The sequence below is a fragment of the Mus musculus genome, chromosome 5 (genome assembly GCF_000001635.26).
Source record: "Mus musculus strain C57BL/6J chromosome 5, GRCm38.p6 C57BL/6J".
In the NCBI taxonomy this organism is placed as follows: domain Eukaryota; kingdom Metazoa; phylum Chordata; class Mammalia; order Rodentia; family Muridae; genus Mus; species Mus musculus.
In genome coordinates this window covers 140,900,096-140,912,722 of record NC_000071.6, presented here as the reverse complement: position 1 = coordinate 140,912,722, position 12,627 = coordinate 140,900,096, and the positions used below count along the sequence as shown (strand labels likewise).

The 12,627-nt window shown below is 48.1% G+C and overlaps 1 protein-coding gene across 1 annotated transcript in view; it reads left to right on the top strand.

The window, feature by feature from the left end:
- The window catches only part of Card11 (caspase recruitment domain family, member 11), a 127,598-nt gene that overhangs the window by 87,874 nt on the left and 27,097 nt on the right, over positions 1–12,627 (top strand). Inside the window, exons 4-7 of the mRNA NM_175362.2 lie at positions 4,071–4,208; positions 5,773–6,098; positions 9,806–9,985; positions 11,595–11,747. Of these exons, the coding sequence (NP_780571.2) occupies positions 4,071–4,208; positions 5,773–6,098; positions 9,806–9,985; positions 11,595–11,747 (797 nt within the window). The remainder of the gene's footprint in view (positions 1–4,070; positions 4,209–5,772; positions 6,099–9,805; positions 9,986–11,594; positions 11,748–12,627) is intronic.

Sequence of the window (12,627 nt, the reverse complement as noted above, 5' to 3'; positions counted from 1 at the left end):
CTGTACAACTTGCAGGTTGAAGGGTCCACTCCATAGCAGTCGTCACCGCCTTTGAAACCTCTGGGTGGGCCCTTGTGAACCTCCTGAGCTTCATGATGCCCAAGCCTTGGCATGTCCTCATCTGAGCATCCCTGACCCTTTCTACATCAGGGTTGAAATGTTACCGTATCTGAAGCAAAAAAAAAAAAAAAAAAAAAAAAAAAAAATCACAGTAGGCCACTTCCTGCCCTGTCTAAGCTTTGTGTGTGCAGAACTCAGAATCAGTGAACTTGAAGGGCAGGGTATCTGTACTGCTTTTGCAAACCTACAATGACATTTAGCTTCACTAATGTCAATGAATGTCAGCGGGTGGCAGATCACACTACTGATTAGTAATACCTTTGACCTTGTCAACAGTAAAGACAACAGCGAGACCTGTACCACATCCCAGTGCTACAAAAAGAGAGAGAGAGAGAGAGAGAAAGAGAGAGATAGAGAGGAGATAGAGATGAGATGATAGAGATAGAGATAGAGATAGAGATAGAGATAGAGATAGAGATAATGTCTTCCTTTCTGGTCTGATGTATATAATGTTTTAAAATGCTATTTTGCAGGGAGATGTACCTATGTCATAGAGCCCCTGCCTAGAATCCCCAGGTGAGGGGCTGGGGCGTGGCTCAGTGGTAGAGCCCCTGCCTAGAATCCCCCAGTGAGGGGCTGGGGTGTGGCTCAGTGGTAGAGCCCATGCCTAGAATCCCCCCAGTGAGGAGCTGGAGCTGGGGCTCAGTGGTAGAGCTCCTGCCTAGAATTCCCCAGTAAGGGGCTAGGGGTGTGGCTCAGTGGCAGAGCCCCTGCCTAGAATCCCCCAGTGAGGGGCTAGGGTGTAGCTCAGTGGTAGAGCCCCTGCCTAGAATTCCCCAGTGAGGGGCTGGGGCTGGGGCTCAGTGGTAGAGCCTCTGCCTAGAATCCCCCAGTGAGGGGCTGGGGCGTGGCTCAGTGGTAGAGCCCCTGCCTAGAATCCCCCAGTAAGGGGCTAGGGGTGTGGCTCAGTGGCAGAGCCCCTGCCTAGAATCCCCCAGGGAGGGGCTGGGGGCGTGGCTCAGTGGTAGAGCACCTGCCTAGAATCCCCCAGGGAGGGGCTGGGGGCGTGGCTCAGTGGTAGAGCCCCTGCCTAGAATCCCCCAGTAAGGGGCTAGGGGTGTGGCTCAGTGGCAGAGCCTCTGCCTAGAATCCCCCAGTAAGGGGCTAGGGGTGTGGCTCAGTGGCAGAGCCCCTGCCTAGAATCCCCCAGGGAGGGGCTGGGGGCGTGGCTCAGTGGTAGAGCACCTGCCTAGAATCCCCCAGGAAGGGGCTGGGGGCGTGGCTCAGTGGTAGAGCCCCTGCCTAGAATCCCCCAGTGAGGGACTGAGGCATGGCTCGGTGGTAGAGTGTTTTCCTAGTATGCACAAGTCCTGGTTTCCATCCCCATCACAGTACACTATAAACTATGCTGTTCTAAGAAGAAACCCACTGGCTTCTAATAGTTCACAGGATGTGCTCCACTTGACTCCGTTCTTTCATGTACCCATGTTTGTGTGCTCATCCCTGTGTTGGCCACTGGGTAACACTACACAATGTTTTTCTTTCTGCGCATCACAGTTGGAAAGGTTTGAAAATCCCCATCCCACCGCACAGATGACAAGCAGTCGGCAAGCTTCCATTGTGTCCTACATCCATGGAGGCCAGCCTTAATTAAGCACAGCATGCTTTCCCACTGAGCTTGGATGCTACTTGGAATCCTTTTCAATGTAGTGCTCCAGGCAGCTTAAACTAAACAGCCAGGAGTGACATGGATGGAATGGATCCTTTCTGTCCTAGGGAAACGGTGGAGTGTTAGGAGCCTCAAGGGGAAGTGATATCTGAAAATATTTAAAGAAAGACCATGAAGTATAAACAGTAAGAGAAATCAGTAATGTCTTAGCCCTTGAATTTGTTGATATGACAAAAACCTGAGGCAGGACAGTTTATATAGAAGAAAAAGTGTGTTTAGCTTAGTTTACACTCAGCTCTGGTGAAAGACCTCTTATTTGTGTCATGTGACAGGAGGGGCCACCTTAAAGGGGCTCCTTAAAGGTCCCACCATCAAGTAACTTCTCTTGAATGAAGGACCAAGATCCCAACACACAAACCTTCAGGGGGACAAAAAGAATCAAACTACAGCAAGGATGATAGATGCTAGAAACTGCAGAAAGAATTCCACATAAAGATGTCTCTGATGTATAAGACTTCCAAAGGACAGATCCGTGCCCCTTCCCTAAGGCTTCCCCAGCTTTCTGCGCAGATTACGTACCTTCTCATCGCTATGACAAATGCCCCGCAAGAGGCAACATAAGGGAGGGAATGGTTTGTTTTGGCTCACAGTCTGTGGTGACTCAGTCCATCATGGCTGGTCATATTGTCTGTACACACAGGAAGCTAAGCATAAGCAGGAAATGGGGCAGGGCTGCAAAACCTCAAGGCCTTCCTCCAATGACAGACTCCCTCCAGCAAGACTCTGCTTCCTGGAGGTGCCACAACCTTCCCAAACAGTGCCACCAGCTGAGGACCAAATGTTCAAACACACAAGCCTTCGGAAGGCATTTCATGTTTAAACCACAGTATGCAAATATGTGTCTCCCTGCACTGAATACCAGGGAACCAGGTGATTATTATCCCACAGACTCCCACTCTTTTCTAACACAGAAGAGCTGGTGCCTTTGTTTGGGTTGTTCTGCTTTGGTGGTGGTGGTGGTGGTAGTGGTGGTGGTTTTTTCTGGCTTCATAGAGTTTGGTTTTTGTCTTTTTGCAATACTTGAGAATCAAACCTTTCCTTGCACATGCAAGGAAAAATTTGCTCTGCCACTGAGCTATACATCCCAGCCCCCTCGTGGTTTGTTTAGCACTGGTAGACTGGGAAAATCTTTGAAAGTGCTGGTTTGTGGCTCTCTCTCTGGCAATAATGCCATCTATCCAGGTTTTATGCATTTATAAACACATTAAACACTGATGGGACTCTGCCAAGGGCCTGGCTTTTTTATTCACTTTGTCCAGACTCCATGCTATAACTCAGGAATGAGAGAATAGGGTGAGACTTTGGGTGTGGTGGCTCGCATTTTAATCGTCTTGCTAGGGAGGTAGAGAGGGGTTAAGTCTCACTGACCACACTGTAGGTCAGCAAGGAGGAAGGTGTCTGAGAGAGTCATTGACCCCCTATTATAATAAAGGCAACACCATTTAAACCCCTCTGAATGAGACATTTATATCACACACACATACGCACACGCACACACACACACAAGGCTCGGGGATCATAAAGAAAGAAGGAGCAGAAAGAAGATAAAAGCCAGGGGTTATGAGTGTCTGGGGAAGGAAAACATATTTGTCAGATATGACAGGGCCATTGAACACAGAATTCACACTTGTCATGCACAAGATCTGCTCAAGAAAAAGCCAACCAAAACTCAGCCGAGGTAAGAGAGGGTCTCATGAATTCTTCATGAAATCTCACCCCTAGCTACCTATTGGCAGTCGGTGTTTTCTGGGAGAGGGAGAGTCAGTTTTCTCCAAAGAGATGGGAGATGGATACAGGAGAATCCCAGCATCTAACAGACCAGCTAGCCTGGAATTTTCAGTGGCAAACGAGAGAATCTGTCTCAAATAAGGTGAAAGGCAAGGACTAATTCTGAGAGTTCTCTTCTGACCTACATACATACACCATGACACATAAGTGCTCAAATGAACACACACATACACACTACACAGATACACAACCTCAAAAAATGAGATTTCTTTTTTGAATAGGGTTTTTATCCCAGCAATAGAAACCTTAACTAAGACAATACCTAAGACTCAACACCTAAGATTGTGTTCTGTCCTCCACACACATGTACTTGCTCCTGAAGACATATCTGCACGCACACACACACACACACACACACACACACACACACACACACAAGAAAATGGTAAGACTGTCTTCTTGGAGCTCTTAAGGATTATAAGTTAAAAAGGAGACACAGGGCCTGTCATCCAATCAAACACACTCTCACCATCTGGATGGAACTTCTCCCCAGGCCGATTGTTGGACATTCTTCACACCAAGGGACAAAGGGGCTATGTGGTCTTCCTGGAGAGCCTGGAGTTTTACTACCCAGAACTTTACAAACTGGTGACTGGAAAGGAACCCACCCGGAGATTCTCCACCATTGTGGGTAAGTGGCTTTGCTACCAGGGGCAAGGGAACCCTAGTAGAAGGATGTGTGTGAGTGTGTATGTGAGTGTGCACATGTGTGTGTGCATACATGTGTGTGTACATGTGAGTGTGTGCATGTGTGTGTGTGTCGTGCAAGTGTGTTACATGCGTGTCAGTGTGTGTGCATGTGAGTTTATGCACTTGTGTATGTGTGTGCATATGTGTGTCTCTGAGGGATAGTGGCATGCTGAACTCTTGGGCTGCCCATCACTTACTTTTAACTGATGACACAAGACAGGTGATGGGGACAAACTGAAGCATAGACTAAGAGCATTGGATGATCATTAATCACCCCTCAAAACAGGGCTGGAACCAGGACAAAAGTTTACTCTATCCTCAGAATCCTCCTTCCTGAGAGTTCTTGAATCAGTTTACACTCTACCTCATGCCAGACCCCAGGATCCCTTTATCTAATCAAGACCTGCTGTGGTGGCCTCTCAGTTCTCCAGGGGTCACTTTGCCAGTTTAGAACCAAGACACAAGCCTTCAATTTGACCACAAGGTCCCTAAATACAACATGTTCCGGTTCCTCTCTGGCATTCCTCTCCCCTCCGTCTTTCCTTCCCTCCCTTTCCTTCCAATATTGCTGCCCTGTCCCTCCAAACCTCAACCACTGCCCCAGCCCCGTGACACACTCTCATGACCCCACATCCAGACTGTGTGGAATCCTCACAGTCTACTTATAATGTTATCATTTGATTTTTATAACCATCTGTCCGTCTTGCTACACAATAAGATCTACTGCAACGATATCATTTGATTTTTATAACCATCTGTCCGTCTTGCTACACAATAAGATCTACTGCAACGAAGGCCTGTCTGGCTCACCCTAAAATCCCAGTGGCTAGTGGGAACTAAGAGTTCAGTAAACGCTGCTCTCCCAGCCTGGCAGTCCATGCTTATAATCCCAGATAACTGGGAGGCTAAGTAGGCAAATTCAAGGTAAAATACAGCCTGCACAACTCAGTGAAACTTTATCTCCAACGTGTTACAGAACACTAGAGTGGTATAATACAATCCACTGCATTGCAATAAATAAACAAAGAAAAAGTTGATGGGTATATTTGCTGATGTCCTTGTTCCTGTGACAAAATACAAAAGCAATTTAAGGAAGAAAGAAGGTTTTGGGTTTTGTTTTGTTTTGTTTTGTTTGTTTGTTTGTTTGTTTGGTTTGTTTGTTTGTTTTGAGGGTACAAAGCCATCATGGTGGGGAGGACCTGGCGGCAGGAGTGTGAGGCAGCCAATCACAGCACATCCACAGTCAGGAAACCGAGAGGGAGAGACAAATGCTGGTGCTCCGCTCACTTTATCATTTTCACTCAGTCCAGGGAACGGTGCAGCCCACAGTTTGAGGGTATCAGTTAACCTCACGGAGATAATTCCTCGCGGGCATGCCCAGAGGTTTGCCTCTTGGGCGATCCTAGATCCTGTCCATTAGGCAAGTTCTCAGTGAGTGTCTGAGTGAGTAGATGCCTCCGCCACTGCCCCACACCTCAGGTCTGACTGGGTACCCCTCTCCACAGTGGAGGAAGGCCATGAGGGCCTCACACACTTCCTGATGAACGAGGTCATCAAACTGCAGCAGCAAGTGAAAGCCAAGGACCTTCAGCGCTGTGAGCTGCTGGCCAAGTCCCGGCAACTGGAGGATGAGAAGAAGCAGCTGAGCCTGATACGGGTGGAGCTGCTGACCTTCCAGGAGCGATACTACAAGATGAAGGAGGAGCGGGACAGCTACAATGACGAGCTCGTCAAGGTCAAGGACGACAACTACAACTTAGCCATGCGCTACGCCCAGCTCAGTGAGGAGAAAAACATGGCGGTGATGAGGAGCCGCGACCTCCAACTCGAGGTGGGGATGCCTGGGCTCCGGCTGAACTGAGGGAAGGGAAAAGAAATGTCTGGGGGCTCTGGCCCCTAGAGGGGCACATGCAGATAGAACACACAGCCCTCCCCAGCTTTGTGCCCCAGACAAGCGCGTGGTGGAGGGTGGACGATACAGGCTCTGCGGAGGCACTAACGCCACCATGTACCAGTATTTTTCAAGCAACTGGACTCATCCACCTAGATCCACTCTGCATACATATAGACATGGGCACAAAGGCTCATGGGAAGTTAGGGGACCTAGATCCACTCTGCATACATACAGACATGGGCACAAAGGCTCATGGAAAGTTAGGGGACCTAGATCCACTCTGCATACATACAGACATGGGCACAAAGGCTCATGGGAAGTTAGGGGACCTAGATCCACTCTGCATACATATAGACATGGGCACAAAGGCTCATGGGAAGTTAGGGGACTTAGATCCACTCTGCATACATACAGACATGGGCACTCAGACACTTTTCCAGGAAAGATGATAGGAGACATTGGAGACTCAGGGCTGAGGGTGTGTGAAGGGACCAGTAAGACCCAGGGCCACATATTGTGATACTCACAAAACTTAATGGAAGAATGGAAAGCACCTATTAGGTGTAAATTCCTAAGAGCCTGTATTTACAGAGCTAAGCATGGTTGCTGGCATACAAGACAATCAGTATATTTAGCAAGGGGCAACCACCAGCCAAATGATTGACATATAAATGAATTTACCTCCTAAGTAGAAAAGTGCAAGGTTTGCTTCATTTCAATTTTTGTTTATCTGATTGTTTTTATTCTTCTGAGACAGGCTTTCACTATGTAGCCCAGGCTGGCCTTAAACCCACAGGCCTTCCTGCCTCAGCCTCATCAGTTCTGGAATTATGGGCCTATATCACTGTGCTCTCATCTTTCCTTTGGTTTATTGATGGCTACCATATTCCTAGCTCTGTTCCAGGTGTCTGAACCTTAAGACTAAGATGCCCATGGAACTCTGGGATGATCCACTTGATTATTTGAAATGTAGGATATCAAGAATAGAAGATAAAGCCATGTATGGATGTTTGCACCTGTATCCTAGAACTCAGGAAGCTGAGGCAGGAGGATTACAAGTCTCCATGCTGACCCAGCTCTTGCTACATAAAAGCAAGACTCTCTAAAAGTAAAAAGGAGAGAGTAGGGGTAGCTGTTTACTGCTCCCCCAAAGGCACAGGGAACCCCATGGGAAATGGGACAGGAAGGAGAGGAAGCAGAGGAAGGTGACGAGTAGTGGAGCACTGCCTTCCAGATGTCACCTGGCCATGGCACTCCTGAGCTCCCAGGAGCTGTGGTTAAATGCATGAGCCTGGCTCGTAGATGTCTTGCCATGGACCGGGGAAGGGCCCACACTCCCCCAATCCTCCCTAAGGATCTACAAACAGTTCATTGCTGAAGGAGGGAGAGACATCTTCAGTGGTGTAGCCATTGGTAAAGTGTCCGTATTCCTGTCAATAATCCTACATTGTTGTCCCTACAAAGCAACCCTAGTGAAACTCACTGGGTCCCCCAAAAATGGGGAAACCAGTCAGGAAGAGAAAGGGGATCAGCAAGAGTGGGAGGGGGCAAGAGAGCTTAAGAGGGTGAATATGATTTTAAAAATTAATAAAGGATGTACATGTGTGGAAATGTCAGGATGAAACCCATTGTTATTTACAATTAATACATATTATTAATTGTATTATTATTGATATTGTAATAATAAGTAAAATATTATTGCCTTGATGTAATTTAATATAATATCATTTAATAATAAATAGACTGAGAAAGTAAGTCAGGGGAAGAAATGTAAAACAACAACAACCAAAACAAAACAAAACAAAACAAGTCAAGACCTCTTGGCTCCTTCTATCTTCTTAAATGGTTGGAGAAACAGTGAGCCTGGAACCAAATGAGCAAATGGCATAAAAGGGGGAGGGAGGGAGAGATGGTGCGGGTCCAGACCAGGAGCATGGTGAGAACTCCGGGATTTATTCTCCCAGTGATGGGAAGCCACAGACGGATTGCGAGGTGGGGAATGACAGCTGATTTATCTCTCGGGAGGCTTGCTCTGGCTGCAGGGTGGAAAGCAGACTCGCAGGATATTTATTAAGCACCTGCCATGAGTGAGACACTATGCTAAGCACTGCAGGGGGACATGAGGATAAATAACGGGAGCTCTACTCCGGTCACGTACAATTTAATGAAGTGGACCGGTCAGTAAACAGGCTGTGCGAATTCAGGAGGATTGAGTCTTCATCTCAGCACGAAGCCAGGCCTGGAGGGTGGATGCTTATACTCCCAACATGAGAGAATTAGGCAGGAGAATCACAAGTTCAAGGCCAGCACTGGCTATGTAACAAGTCTGAGGCCAGCCTGGGTGACAGAACGAGACCTGGCCTCAGAATTAATGGAGGACTGGAGAGAGGGCCTGGAGGTCAAGAGCACTTGATGCTCTTTCAGAGGACCAAGGTCCTCCCACATAGCAGCTCACGCCAACTGTAACTCCAGTTCCAGAAATATCTTATGCCCTCTTCTAGCCTTCCTAAGCACCAGGCACGTGTGTGGTGCAGACACACATGCAGACAAAACACTCATATCCATAAAATAAATAAAATCTTTTATTTGAAAAGGAAATTCTATCTTTCAGAATTCAAATTTTCACTTCTGACTTTGGCCTTATTGGCTATGGCCTTGAAGTTTGTGGGTTGTTTGTTGATTTGTTTGTTTATTTGGTTTTTCTTTTTCTCATTTGCACAAGAGATAAAGGTAACAGTATCTGTGCCCTAGAACTGCAGAGAAAACCCCATAAATCTTTCACAGAGTAAGTCTCACACATGTGTGGGACTGGAAGTCTGGACACAACCTGAGACCACTTTCTTGGGCTGAACTTCAAAAATGCTGAATAGCAATTCTTTATAGGGATCAAGGAGAAGGGGGTCTCTGGGCTGTTTAACTTAGGAGTCAGAAACACAAGCCTGTAGCAGAGACTTAGAAGTTTCCTTCTTAGAACTTTATTCTGAATTATGATGGATGGATGGACAGATAGATAGATGGGTGGGTGGATGGATGGATGGATGGATGGTCGGATGGACGGACAGATGGATGGAAGGATGGAGGGAGGGAGGGATAGATGGGTGGGTGGGTGGGTGGATGGATGGATGGATGGATGGATGGATGGATGGATGGATGGTCAGGTGGACAGACAGATGGATGGACAGATGGACAGATGGATGGATGGAGGGATGGATGGATGGACAGGTGAACAGACAGATTGATGAATGGATGGAAAGTCAGATGAGTGGGTGGATGTGTGGATAGGTATTAGAGGCATTGCATGTGTCAGGAAATGGATATGTAAGTGTGTGTGTGTGTGTGTAGGAGTATAAAAGCCACAGGACAACTTCAGCCATCTTTGTTCTCTCAGGCACCACTCACCTTGTATTTTGAGGACAGGCTCTCGCTGGCCTTCAACTCACCTAGTAAGATGGACTGGCTGGCCAATGAGCCCTCCCAGCATTGGGGTTATAGGCACACACCACTGCACCCAGTTTTTGATGTGGTCACAGGGGCTCCAAACTGAGGTCCCGATGCTCGGAGGGCAAGCACTTCGCCAAGCGAGCCTTCTTCCCAGCATTCCTTGACAACCATCCTCACCCCTCTGCTGGCGTGCTTGTCTTCAGATCGACCAGCTCAAACACCGACTGAACAAGATGGAGGAGGAATGCAAGCTGGAGAGAAATCAGTCCCTCAAGCTCAAGAATGACATCGAGAACCGGCCCAGGAAGGAGCAGGTCCTGGAGCTGGAGCGGGAGAATGAGATGCTGAAGACGAAAATTCAGGAGCTGCAGTCCATCATCCAGGTGAGACGCACCACCCTTGTATAGGGGAGGGCTAGGCGGGACAAGGTGGGTGTACCTGAGGAGGACAAATACCAAGTCCCAGCTCGCTAGCTACGGGGTCACAGACAATGCACATCAGCCTTAGCACTGAACCTCCTCCCAACATAAAGTAAGAATGACTACAAACCATGCTGTTGGCACAGACTGACATCATATGCAAGGGGTTTGGGCTTCTTGTTGTTGTTTGTTTGTTTGCTTGCTTGCTTGCTTGCTTAATTTTTGGCCAGACCTAGTGGTGCATATCTGTATACTAGCTACTTGAGAAGTTGAAGTTAGATGACTGCAAGATTAGGGGCTCCCTAGGACAGCAAAATGTGTTCAGGAGCAACCAGAACAACCTGGTGAGATACTGTATAAAATTTTATAAGTTTAAAGAGGGATGAAATGTAAATTAGTAGTAGTGTCCCTGCCTAGAATGTCCCTTTGAGGGACTGAAGTGTGGCTCAGTGGTAAATCACCTACTTAGCATCCCCCAGTGAGGAGCTGGGGCTGTGGCTCAGTGGTGGAGCCCCTGCCTAGAATCCCCCAGTGAGGGGCTGGGGCGTGGCTCAGTGGTAGAGCCCCTGCCTAGAATCCCCCAGGGAGGGGCTGGGGGCGTGGCTCAGTGGTAGAGCCCCTGCCTAGAATCCCCCAGGGAGGGGCTGGGGGCGTGGCTCAGAGGTAGAGCCCCTGCCTAGAATCCCCCAGTGAGGGGCTGGGGGCGTGGCTCAGTGTAGAGCCCCTGCCTAGAATCCCCCAGGGAGGGGCTGGGGGCGTGGCTCAGAGGTAGAGCCCCTGCCTAGAATCCCCCAGTGAGGGGCTGGGGGCGTGGCTCAGTGTAGAGCATGTGATCTAGATGTCTGATGCCCTGGATTCAATCTGATGGCAGCGCCTTAAACATTCTAGGCAGTCTCTATCGCTGAATTCTATCCTCAGCCCTTAATATAGGTGATAATACTTATAAAAGAAAAGTGACAAATGAGAATCGCTGTCCACATGGACGCCAATGCCCTAGCTCTGGGAGAAAAGAACATTCAGGGAAACTTAGAGATCCCCAGACACTATACTGAGTGTGATTCCCTATGCGCCAACCTCAAGCACCTCCCATATTTGTCACCGCAGAAATGGGTGGCTACAGAAAGAGATTTAATATTCACTGAGGGTTAATGTTCCAAATACATGTGCAAGGGAAGAAAACACATCTCTGTCCTTCTAGAATGACCCCCAAGACTGCCCTGGGGCTCAGTGTTCTTGAAGCAGAGACTGGTTCTAGATTAGCAGAGTCTGCTCAGTTGGTGTTTCAGAGGGATAGGTGGAATGCAGAGGTGTTTCCCTTCTTGTCCCCTCTGAAGTGTCTTGAGGAATCACAGATGTTTCTCTGGGCTCCAATGGGAGCTGGAACAGAGCAGTGGGCTCCGGGTTTCCAGCTTCTTTACAGGTAATAAATTCAAATGATAATAAGTCGCTGACCCAAGACAAATTCCCTCGTGCATCCGCTGTTCCGCCACGAAATCTTCTGCCATCTTGGGGCTGCCCGGGGCTAGCTCCTTTGTCTTCCTCCTGTACTGATCTCTGCTCCTAACCCCACCAGGCTGGCAAGCGCAGCCTCCCTGACTCAGACAAGGCCATCTTGGACATCCTGGAACATGACCGGAAGGAGGCGCTAGAGGACCGGCAGGAACTGGTCAACAAAATTTACAACCTACAAGAGGAAGTCCGCCAGGCGGAGGAGCTGCGGGATAAGGTGGGAGTACTATGGGTCAGGAGAGCAGCAGCCAGCCAGTGCCTTTAACAGGAGTTTCTGATGTCATACCCTAGTCTGAATTGCCTGTAGTGCATGTCCCAGCATCCAGCCCCATTGTGGTTTGTAAATGAGAAATGTTACTGCGGTCCCAGCCATCCCCTTGCCAGTCCAAGCAGCCACCAAGGATGTATCTCCACCGTTCATCGATCAACAATCCACTGGTGATTGGCCAGCTTCTTCCCATAGTCTCTTTTGATCAGATAACTGGCAATCAAAACCAAATTAACACACCTAATCTGGGAGGGCATGAGCTAACTGTAGCCACTAAGCAAACAGCCATTGAACTGCAGAGATAGCTCAGACGTAAAGTGCAAGCATAAAGATTTAGATTCCTATGACCCATTTTAAAAGCCAGGCATGGTGACACACACCCATTATCCTAGTATTTGGGAGGCAGAGACTGGAGGATGCCTGGGGCTGCAGTCAGTGAGTTATAGGTTCTATGAGAGACCCTGTCTCAAGAAGAAAAAAAAGAGAAGTGATAGAGAAAAAAATTTACTATTGGCCTATGGCCACATGCATTCTCATTTGCATGTGTGTACACATCACACACACATAGAGCTACACACACACATACACACTACACATACACGAACACCACAAACACATAGCCACACACACATAGCCATACACACATAGCCACACACATGCATACAAGTAGCTACATACACACCACACACATAGCCACATACATACATGCACACCATATACATGTAGCCACACATACTGCACACACAGTCACACACACACATAGCCACATACACATGCATACCACATACACATAAACACACACAAACATGGAGCCACACACCACACACAC